This window comes from Mesoplodon mirus, assembly GCF_964341445.2.
Source record: "Mesoplodon mirus genome assembly, chromosome: 2".
NCBI classification, from domain to species: Eukaryota; Metazoa; Chordata; class Mammalia; order Artiodactyla; family Ziphiidae; genus Mesoplodon; species Mesoplodon mirus.
Window position 1 is genome coordinate 167,203,733 of NC_138977.1, and position 12,385 is coordinate 167,216,117.

Here is a 12,385-nt window from a genome sequence, read left to right on the forward strand (position 1 = left end):
TATAGTGCAAACATACAACGTGGAAAGCTTCACCTTGTAGATAAGATGCTCAATAACTAGCCAGAAAGAAGGTGCTACTAACTAAGCGACATCTGGGTAGTTTTTCTCTTATTCGTTTTCCTACAATAAGGGTAAAACATAGCCTCAATTCCCCCAACTGGTAAGTTCACAGGCTTTGTAAAGGTTTCTCTTAAAGAGGGATAAATATTCAACGATTATGATCCTGAGAGTTTAGAATTTGGGGAGGAGTGGTTATATTTTAAGTAGTGTAAGGCACAGAAAATAATTCTGAAAATTTAAATTAAACGAACACTTTAAAATTATTATTACTGTATATCTAATGATAATGATGCCTTCTTAGAAAAATGAATGCTAAACATGATATAAAGCTGAGTTAGAGAACATAGTTATGAAGGCACTTGTATTCCACTAAAAACTGCACTAAGTATTAGAATCAAGCCTATTAGTTTTGACTTATGTTGCTGAGAAAATGATCCCATGAAAACGGATTCTTGTTTTGAGGAAGCCAAGAGAGTAAAGGGTAAAATTACTTTATCACCGTTTATGCAAAAAAGTGCAAAATTATATTTTATTCAAGTATATTAAAACATTCAGAAACCCCATAATCCAATCATCACATTGTAGCAGCTGCAACTGCATTATATTTTAAGTCTTTGCCTTTTGAAATCAAACAATAAGCATCAGAGTAAGACAAAGCATAACCAAACCAAATCTAAATAACTGGTGAAATTACTATTCATTTTGGGCCTGAGGTAGGAATGAGGACTGCACTAGAAAACTTGCCTGCGTTTTGTTTACAACAAGCCTAAAGCCCCATTTCTATTTCTGGAAATTCTATAGAATACCTGCTTATAATATAAAACAAATCTCTCAAAGTTCCAGCAAATGCTTTCACTAGAAAAATATAAGGCCCTTGTCTTCTAGGACTTATCAGAAACCTATTCATAATCACAGAAAAAGAATCAATTTTTAAATATAAAATATTAAACAATCTAGGCAGAGAGAGAAGTTTTGATATCTAATGTTTTAAATAGAAACAATGTGATTTTTAAACAGTTTAAGTAGACAGATTATGATGGTTATTAACAGTTTATAATGGTTTTGAGTTAGTGACACTCTGATCTCAACTACTGGTCAATCTATACCTCTACCCAAATGTATGGAACCAGAACTGTTTAATATTGAAATAATGTACTTTCAGTAGTACAATTATTTTTAGAAATTTAAAATTATAATTCTAACTTTAAAGTAGTAGTACTTTTCTATTTTTCTTCATAAATGCAGTAAACTTAAACTTGCTCTTCTACAACTTTATAATATTAACCAGAAGTCAACACCAAACACTGAATTGCTTATTAAAATACATACATCTGCAGTAATGTCATTGAACTTTGTGATAAAGGCATGTTTTATAATATCCACAGCAATTTCTGATATAACCACCATACAGACATCTGGAAACAACACCCAGAGATGATCTATAAAGTAGGGGAGAAGAGAGACAATTAAATCTCTTAATATGAACAGAATCCATAATATCCTATCACAGGCTACCACAGAAACCTGCAGTCTCCACAGGGCAAAACTATAATGTTTTCAATAAGTGGTAATAGAGAGAGAACCAGCATTCAATTAATTATCAGAAGAGCCCTATTTTATCCAGATAAAGGATAAGTCATTCAACAAGTATTTATTCTGTGCTTCCTCTGTGCCAACCCCTACTGAAGGGGGCACAGTGGTGAGCAGAGCCCCTGGCTTCCTTCCGGACCAGCACGGGAGGACTGGTGGGACAGATAACTAAGCAGGCTCCTTGTAAAACTCTCTGGCTGCCTTAATGTGATGGTGAATAAATACTAGGAACATGTGCTGAAGTCAACTGAACAAATTTTTCTCCCTCCTTGATCACTAAGACTTAAAGATACTGATCAATCATTTATTTCACTGTCATACAGATGTAATTCGTCAGATTTGCTCACCTTTACCATATTTATTAGAATGTCAATTCAGTACCAAGTACCTGACAAAAAAATGCCAACAGATAACCTCCTTAGACCTTGAAGAAAGATATGAGTGGGACAGAGCAGGAAAAGGATCAGAATTGTTGGCAGGGACCTGTAGCAATCCAGCACCTGGGCAGCTGGAAGGTGGGGTGGAGAGAGCACAGCTGGGGCTCTGCCTGCTGACAAGACAAGGCAGTCTTAGGGAGTTTCACATCCTGTTGAGGTTTGGGGAATCAGGGAACCTCTCTCAATAATAAACTCTGCCACTGACTGGCTAGATGATGCTGGCAATTACTGGCAATTAAGTTCCAGTTTCCTCATCTACAAGATAAAAGTATCTACACTTCACCATTATGAGAATTAAATGAGACAATGATGTAAAGTGCATAGCAATGGGCCCGGCATACAGGAAAACTTGTACTATTTTTATGTTATTCATCATCTTGGGAATTTAGGGTAAGCTTCCGTAAGTGGTATTTGGTTTAAACAAAATTTTTTTTTAAACCTAAAAAAAACAAAAACAAAGAGTGAAAGAATGATGAATTTACCAACAAAGAAGTGTTCCTCTTATCATGCTCGCAAAGAAAACTAAGATAACTTGTTGAAAGTCAAGTACAAATGAGAACACGACTTCAAACATCCAGTTGTCAGCAGGTTTAGGGATTAGTGTCCCGGGGCGCAACAATACCGCTGTTTCAGGACTGCTGATCCCACGCGGGCTCTGCTGGGACCAGCCACACTCGCCCGTTACTGCCTCTCATGAACATCCTGTTAGCTGACTTAGTTATAAAGCAAGAATCCAGCTATGCAGAGAATCTAGGTGTGTGTGTGTGGAGGAGGGGCCTTGCTACCACAGGTCAAGTAGCCTTTGGATCTATTCACATGAGACGTCAAGCCACTGTTAAGATATACCATTTGATTGTATCCTTTCTACAAGAAAATAACTTCTGGAAATAAATTTCCAAGATCACATATCTCATTTTACATCTGTTTCTGATGTTTCACACACACCTGAAAACGAACAAGAAGTCATTAAATACCTATAACATGCACGGCATTGGGGGTACTAAACTGCAAAACATGACCTCGATGCTTAAGAACAAGGTTATACAGAAATGTCAGACGTAAAAAATTCTAAATTACTTGAGACACGTGATCATTTCCCACCAAGCTGACTTCAGCACCACCAGACTGTGTTGTAATTACCTATCTATTTCCTCTATTAGTTTGTGATTCCTACGCACATCTTAGTCCTTCTTACCTGTGCCAGTGCCCAGCACATAACATATACTTAGTGAATGTCTGCTAGCTGAATGACTGATGAAAATTCATGGAATCTCAACAACTTCCTTGCCAGCCTTGATTCAGAGAATGTAAGTAACAAAGTTTACTGCTTTACATTATATTTCTTTAATTTATCTTTATTCAAAATGCTAATTCATAGGCAGTGAATGAGTAAAAGATAAATTTTAGGAAACAGTCAAAGTTCTTCTGGTGAACCCGTAAAATGAAAAAGATCTGACTGCATTTAGATAACCACAGCACACTACAGTTAGAAAAATCAGCAAAGAGGCTTGGAAGCTGCAGTGCTCGACAGGGTCCACTCACCCACTGGGTACACAGCTCTGCAGAGATGCTGTGTGGCTCACAGGAAATGACGGGCCAAACACCATGGCACGTGGTCTGCCTCCCACCATACCACAGAGAGCACACTCAATCTGTCCTGCTGGAACAGTTATTTCCAACACCCAAAGAGTTGAACAGCTAAAAATTTTGAAGTTTTCTGCAATATTCATTTTATTTCATGGAAGAGAATGATTTTTGGTTCAAGAGTAAAATTGGAAGGCACCGTATTTGTTAAGAGTTACTTACCTGGATTCCAAGAAAACTGTTCCATGTTTCTTAGACACACTATTAGCAAAAGCACGTAATTTGTGAATCGTTCTTTAATATCTGAAAAAAAATTTAACAAATAGTAGATATATAACAAATTGTATATAAATAACAATTATATAGTATATCTAAAATAACTTTCTTTTAGTCAGAGCATGATGAAATTATATATGTAAATGTGTGTAAAATTAATATATTATAAAATATATATAAAATGTCTGTAAAATTATATATAGGGTGGTGCTACGTTGGCAAGCCATCTACTTCTTTCACCAACATAATTCTAGTATGGAAATTCCAGTTTTCTACAGACTTCAAAAAATATTCAAGCCATCAATCTGCTCATATTGAGTCAGACTGCTCCAGTGGTCTTTGGGAATGTAAGAAAACTGTTTTCATTTTATAGAAGAAGAAATAATAGAAGAGTGTAAAATATAAGACTTTGGGTAACATAAAACCCCTGCTTCCCAGACTATTTCCGATCTGGTAAATAGTAAGCACACAAGTACTGACCTGATGAATCCTTCAGCTAAGAAAATGCTAGTATTACAACAGCATTACTAAGGATATATGTGGAACTTAGGGGAATAAAACAAGCAAAAAATTAGGTTTCATGATATTTACCGTAAGTTACTAAGTATTCTGAGCTTTAGTCTGAATGAATTTAATAAAAGCAAATAAGTAAATTCCTGATAAAGGCTAGTTTACACATTTCACTTTTGAAGCTGTTACCTTCTTATCAGAGTCTAAGATACTATGTAACCAAAAAATGGAATGAAATCAATCTATGCCTGCTGTAAGTCTGGTACATCCACATGTTGGGTCTATGCAGTGGTAGGGCTGTGGCTAGAAGCCATCACGCATATAGTGCCCATCTCAAAAGCCTGTACACATCTGTCATTTCCCCAATAAATCTAATCTCTCAGGAATTCAACTGTGGGACCCCCTATAGCCCTCTGCATTTCAGTTTCACTCTGAAGTCCTTCCTGGGACAGCTTTGTTCTTTCTTTCTGGTTTCCACCTTTCCCTGTCACTCTAGAGCAAATGATGTGGACTTTTAGTCTACAGCTAAACCTTGGCCTCTGTAAGTGAGCTGGTGTTTTCCATGTGTCTTCTTCCCTAAATTCCTGAACTCTCTCTAGTTAGTAGCAGTACCTCTTTTCTAGGGTAGCTCGGCTCCTAGCCCCTATTTGTGAGGAGTCTGAGCTGTACCTTTACTTCTTCAAAGGCCAGGGGGCACAATTTGCTGTTCTATTATGAATCCATAGTGTTATTTCTTATGAAATGCCATGTTTTGGGGTATAAGCTCACAGCACAGTGAGTCTCCAGGTGAAGAGCACAGGCATGCCCCCTCGAAGGGCACTGCAGAATTGCAAGGAAGCACACTGTGGAGTGCAAAGCACACACATTGTGACTAGTTCTAGATCACATTTTCAACTTATTCTGTGATTTCAAACGGGAGTATAGGTTAAAAGAAGCTGAGAAAAGCCTGTCCTAGAATAATTTCCATCATAATCTAAATAAAATGTATTCTCTGCTACTTATGTATAGTTAACTGTGGGACTTAATTCATGGGACTAATTAAATTTGTCCATGTACTTCCAGTTGGAATTCTGTGCAGTTATTCACAGAGCTGCATCTATATGTGTGCTAAGCCCTTTGGATTTCTAATTTCCCTTACCAAATTTAGTGAAGAAATGTACTTATTTCTGACCTTTCCACTTTCCATGATACTGACTTGGTGCACTGCAGAATTATCTGGAAAGAAACTGCCTTGTGAAATTTAAAACAGTATTTGAGATAAGCCAACATAAGTTTTATGAAGTCTTATATAATAAAACAAAAACAAGAGCAGTGTTTAAACTAATCATATCTGATTCTTGGACACATGGTAGCTGCCGGCATAGAGGAAACCTATAATCATTTCAATTCTAAGAATACTGATAAAAGGGGAAAAACTCCATTTTATTAGGGGGATATTTAAGGTCAAATAGATTTTAGAAAAGCAGACTATTTCAAAATACTGTAGAGGTTAATAAAAATTGATAAATTCTGGTGGATAAATGCAATTTTACACTATGAGGGACGTGAAAGGTGGTAAGTTTGAAGATTAAAAACAATAAAAAAAGCACTCATTTATCAATCTAACTCTGAAAATGAGGCTGCTATGTGGCTATTAAAAAATCTCATTATGTTTCATTCTTGTACTTTCACAACTTTATTTTTTGTACATTTAAATAATTTACAGAGGTTTTTTTAAAATTTGAGCATCACTAAAGTATACCGAAATTCTGACACGGTTCATCTGCAATAAAATAAAATCTTACATAAAGAAGTAACATTTTTTAGAATAATAGATTCTGATAATGATAAGATGTAAATATGTTGATTGAATGATTTATCTATTTACAATATTAATAATGCAATCCACAACGTATTTACATCATATCTCATCTTCAGAACACAGTTTTGACTTGGATTGAACTCGCATTAATCAAAAAGTGAAACTCCTACCAAAATGGGAATGTTTTCTCTTAATCTTTATTAATGAGCTTAAAAACACAGGTGATTAATGCTTTAAAAATATTTCTGATATTCAAATTATTAAGCTCCTTTTTCCTCTTCTAAGTCACCACTAACAGGGATATACTTTAACATATTTACAGTCACAATTTAAATGTGCAATGAGTGACTCTTTTATTTCCAACAGTCATTCAAATTAATGCAGGTACTCAGCCTTATGTTAAGAGAGTTAAACAGAATCACCCTGAGCTGGAACCTTACTTCAGACCAATGTTAACTCCTGCAGGATCTTTCTGAACGTACAGTTCTCATTGTCAGTGGGTTAACAGCTATGTAAAACATTTCATTTTAAGAACACAGGTCAGAAAGGTCTAGGTTCCATACTCAGCTGGGGCACACAATGACATGATGTGGAAGAAAGGACAAAATGTTAAAAGTTGGGTTTTATTAACTAAACTCTATTTTGTGTGTCCTCGGGTAATTCCCCTAAAGACAACGTACAGTCAGGCAAGAAACTGAAAGGGATAAAGTCACTCTAAAATTTCCAAACCAAGTTTTCAACATTAAACTAGCATGAGGTACTAAATTTGATCCCATGTACACGGCAGCTCAGTTTCCCAGGGAAATTCCCAGGGAAAGAAATAGCTGGTGTGTGACCAGCAGCATCCTGTGGACTGGCTCTCATTTCACAGCTGCTAATGCATGTGGAGGAGGCAATAAACTCAGTCACCATGTGAAAGGCAGGCATTAGTGACTCCTTGCCTATTCCTTTAATATCTGAGCACCACCTGCAACACCAGCGAAATTGTCTACGACAGATTTTTCTTTTTCTTACTTGGGAGCAGGTTTTAAAAAGCTACCTTAGGTAAAATTAATTTCTTATAAAACTTGAAGGGAGACAGGAGGGGGTACAATGCAGATCACCCTGCATTGTAACGTGAATTATTTTATCTCTAACAAAAAGCAAAACTTTTCATGCTGATTACTAACCATTTTAAGCCAAAATATACTTCTGAATTCCTTACAGACTCACATGCATTGCTTTATTAATATGCTACTGTTTCAGAGTTTTCTTAGAACGGAAATATTGAATTCCTTATCTTTCTAAGCTAAGAGATTAAAATTTGGGGGACTTGTTTATAAAAGAAAGGAAAAAGGGATATTAATTATATCACCATACTGGCGATAAGGTTGAAAATCGTTCACAATCTCCTCCTCCCGATATATAAAGACTGAAAACACTTATAACTTAAAGATCTGCATGTCTTCTTTAAAGCTCTACAAAGAGTGCCTAGTCAAACCAGGTTATTAATTTAAATAGAAATAATATGATTTCTGCTACAAGTGAAATTCTTACAGTCGAAGCAATATATTCTAGAGTTAACTCCTGAAGCTGAGAAGAGCATGCCACTTCCCTCCTATCCCTCCCCTCCTCTTTCATTTCAAATGTAAAGAGCTTGGTAGCACACGTTTGAAAGAATATTACTGCACAGAACGACACTGTGCCAACTGCCCTTCAGAGCTCTGAGATTTAAGGTCTATCACTGCTCCACAGAATTATCTAAAGTTTTTCATTAGTTCTTTCTGTTCCTTGCCTAGTTATCAAATCTCCTATAATTCTAAACACTCCTTTGCTTTAATATATTCATATGCCATTATTTTCCTTGTCTAATATACGTACAGCAAAATTTATGTACAGTGAAATTTTACTTTTAAGTGTACAATTTGATTGAGTTTTGATGAATGCATAAGCTATGCCACCATCCCCATAACTAAAATATGAACAGCTCCATCACTACAGTACGTTTCCTTGCACCCCTCCCAGTCAACCCCACCCCCAGTAATCACACTTGTATTTCTATCATCATAAATTAATTTTATCCGATCATAAACCTCATAAGTATGAAATCACACAGTAGGTACTTATTTGTGTCTGGCCTCTTTTCACTCAGCATAAGGCTTTTGAGATTCATCCATGTAGCTGAATACAAGTAGTTCTCTCTAACTGTTGAATAGTGTCCCACAGTGTAGATATACCAAAATTTATTTATCTGCTTTCTTCTTAATGGGAGGATTTGGGTTGTTCCCAGTTTCGGGCTATGAATAAAGCTGCCATTACAATTCTTTACAAGTACAAGTCCTTTTGTGAAACTGTGTTCCCGCTGGTGAGTGATAGGGTAGGTCAATGTGTAACTGTGTAAGAAACCGCCAAAAGGTTTCCCAGAGCAGCTGCAGCATTTCACATCCACCATCAGTGTGGGGCACTCCCCAGCGTCACTGACACACACTGGCAGCCACAGGACTAGCCATTCCAGTGGGAGCGTGGTGATCTCTCACTGGCTTTTTCACCCCCGTTTTCCACCATAGTGCAAATGGCAACATGGTGAAAGAGATAAGTAATGTCTTCATATTCTTATGAAAACAGTTTTGACTTTGCAGACTTGCTGGAAGGGTCTTGGGACTCCCCCTCCAGGGTTCCATGGGCCACACCTTGAGAACCAAGACACTGTGCTGCTATGACTATCCTAACTATGTAAGATAAGGTTTCTGGGGATAAACTTTGTGCCCTCACACATCTTAGAATTAGAAAGGAGGTGGTAAGGCACAACTGAAAAAGCCTAGAACTAAGAGCCAATCTGAGGTTTATCATCAGAATTAGAGTTAGTAGCTAAGTGAGTGACCTTAGGGAAGTCAAATTACTCTCTGTTTCAACTTTCACATCTGTAAAATGGAATAATATCAGCTGCTCCTAAGAAATTTCTGGATCAATGAGAAGCTTCTGAAAGTATGGTAAGGTATGATACAAATACCTGTAATTTTTTACTATCTTAAACACACTGAGATTACAATAACCAAAATAATAAAAAAAAATACTTAGTAAAGATGTTGAGAGAATAAAAGAAAGCACAGCTTAAGTCAAAGAAAACAGTGGCCCATAGGAAACGTGACATTAGAGTTTCAGAATGAGTTACAAAATAATACTGCATAAAGCTGCAAGTAGAATCTGATAGTACATACCGCTATTTGATATTTGAAAAAGATTGTTCTTTTCAAACTTCTTGAAAACACTTCCTTTAATTTCAACAAACTGAAACAGTAAACACAAATATCATCTTCATCATTAACACAGTTTTTAAAATGGACATGCTACATATAAAACTTCTTAGGGAATAAATAACATTTAGAAAAAATAATTTTTTCCCATTCAGAATACTGCCGTTAAAGTACCATATAACCTCAAAAATGTAAAATAAAATCTCATACTTACATTATTAGACATCATAATAGTAAGCAGGGACTTGTTGTGTGAGTTAAAAGCCACATTGAGAGTTGTTGCCTGAACCATTATAAGGATCGCATGAAGAACTAGCAATAAGTGATGTCAAGGAAAAAACTTAAGTCTGTTTTCAGTTTATATTAATAGATAATGCTATAAGATCTTGCAAGTTTATAATGGGGAAAAAAGATGACTATGCTTTCTAAATCAAGTTTTACGTATTTTATTAGCTTTGTGATTTCCCTATTAGCTATAGTTGATATAAATTTGATGGGATAAGATGTATGCAACTCATATGAAACAAAACAAAAGCAGAAATGAATCCAGTCATTTAGACTGTGAGTCCTGGAAGACAGTTGTCTTGTTCTTTCTGGATCTTTGGCATTTGGTACAATGCTTGGGAAACAGGATATCAGAAAAGTTTATTAAATAAATGGAATAAATTATGGTAAATACTGAAAGAAGAGACCTAGATATATACATTGTGAATTAAGAAAATCTGCATTCTAAAATAGAAGAGAACACAAAGTAAAAGTTAGTCTGGAACTGATTTTCTTCTCTGGTTCTGTAGGGGGCGGGGAATATAAGACAATAAGAAATGTCTGATAATTAAGACTCTTCTTCAGATGTCATTTTTGAAGACATCCACAAGCTGCAGAATTATACTCATATTACATATGGAATAGTTTATTTAAATTAGAACAGTAACTTTTTACTTCATTATACTTGGAACAAGCTTTTACTCTCCACAGAAATTTTTCCCACATAGTCCTTTAACTTCCCAAATATTAATCCAATTCTTTCAAGCATTGCTCTTTCAGAGACAGTACAGAAAAAAAAATCACACGACACATTCCTTTGAACGAGTCCTGATCCCATATGGACCTTAAGTGTAGGTATGCATGTGTGTGTAAATATACATACACACACGTGCACACCGTGTTATACAGTAAAGCATTTACTCTCCAAAAGAAAAGCTTTCAGAAGATGAAGGAGGGAGAAATAAAAGCTCAAAAACTCCGGAGCCTGTGCTCCGCAACGGGAGAGGCCACAACAGTGAGAGGCCTGCATACCGCAAAAAAAAAAAAAAAAAAAAAAAAAGCTCAAAAATTCCTCCCTAACCAATTTCAAATTTTATTTCTAGATGAACTGTATACATTTTAAGCTGAAGGTTAAAACAAAGAATTCATAGCTTTAAATATAACTTCAAAAAATTCTAATATATGTATGAAAAAGTTACAGAGATCTATATAAATCTAAAATATGTATAAACATACTATCCCTTTATTCTAAAATCCTTCCTTATAATCAGTTACACTGAGAACAGAACTATTTTCTAGCAGTTCAAAGGGTCATGTATACATGAGACTCTTTAAATTAATTTACAATTACAGTTGACCCTTGAACAACACGGGTTTGAAATGCATGAGTCCACTTATACGCATATAGTTTTCAATAGTAAATACTACAGTATTAAATGGTCCGTGGGTGCTTGAATCCTTGGATACACAGGGCTAATTTTAAGTTATACTTGAATTAGCCCCTGTGTTGTTCAAGGGTCAACTGTACTATTATAAGCAATTTCTCAAAAGAAAGCAGAGGGTTCACATTAGTCTTCAGGATACGGACACACACACACATCTTTAAATCTGAGAAACAGCTAACCAAATAGAATAATGTAAAATATGCATTGATGGTTGGAATTTCTGAGAAGTCTAAAAGGATACAGACATAGAGAACGGCCATGAAAAAGTGAGGAATCACCCCGATGTGGGCTCTTTTTCTTTCTTTGGGCTCTGTTGCTGTCCAATAGAGAGCATCTAATATATCTTGTCCAAATGATGAAAACAGACGATCTGCTACCTAAAGAGAAAAATTTTGTTAAGGTGTTTCTCAATATTCCATTTGAATATATTACTAAAATTCAGAGGTGAACTCAAATACTGGAAATCTCACTTTTTAAATCCTACTAGAAGCTAGGCTCCAAAAGAGAGCAGGATCTTTATTTACTTCTTCACTTACATTTTCTTATTCTCTGACACACAATGAGTGCTCAAGTTTTGTGTTACCCGAATTAGACTTTGTCTAGTAAACTCTGTTTGTAACAAGAAAAGTTTTAGTAGCAAAAATAAAAGGGAGAGGATACATCAAAATCACAGTTCCTCTGGTTTTAAAACTCTGTGAACTCAAATTCAGGATTCAAACTTAAATCCTTTAGGACAAATACACCATTTGACCCACTCTACTCACACCTAATATCGGTAAATAACAATAGCTGTAACTTGTTTGAGGTTTATCATATAAGAATATAATAAGCAGATTTGCTTCCTAAAGGCATTTTCAAGTTCTGATCTCCATGAATACAGTATGATAAATAAAGAGAAGCACATAAAAAAAGAAAAAAGGAGGGCTTATCATTCACGTTTCAGTCACATTCTAAGACAGGACCTTCCCAGACCATCCAGTCTTTTGTGGTTCCCGTGGTAACTAACTATTACCGTGTTCTTCTTCATCACGGTTATTTATTATTTCCAAATACCTCCTTGTTTACTGCCTCTCCCACCTGTAGAATATAAGCTCCAGGGGATTAGGCTTTGTTCATCTCTGGATCTTCGGGATCCTGGCATGTAGGGAGTGTTGGTTGAATATCTGCCGAATGAAGGGATAAGTT

General features: G+C 35.8%; 1 protein-coding gene across 1 annotated transcript in view; it reads right to left on the reverse strand.

Annotated features, from left to right (window-relative positions):
• The window catches only part of TAPT1 (transmembrane anterior posterior transformation 1), a 63,474-nt gene that overhangs the window by 12,419 nt on the left and 38,670 nt on the right, over positions 1–12,385 (reverse strand). The window contains exons 5-9 of the mRNA XM_082631206.1: positions 11,442–11,577; positions 9,706–9,803; positions 9,456–9,525; positions 3,894–3,974; positions 1,390–1,499 (exon numbers count right to left, since the gene is read on the reverse strand). Of these exons, the coding sequence (XP_082487332.1) occupies positions 1,390–1,499; positions 3,894–3,974; positions 9,456–9,525; positions 9,706–9,803; positions 11,442–11,577 (495 nt within the window). The remainder of the gene's footprint in view (positions 1–1,389; positions 1,500–3,893; positions 3,975–9,455; positions 9,526–9,705; positions 9,804–11,441; positions 11,578–12,385) is intronic.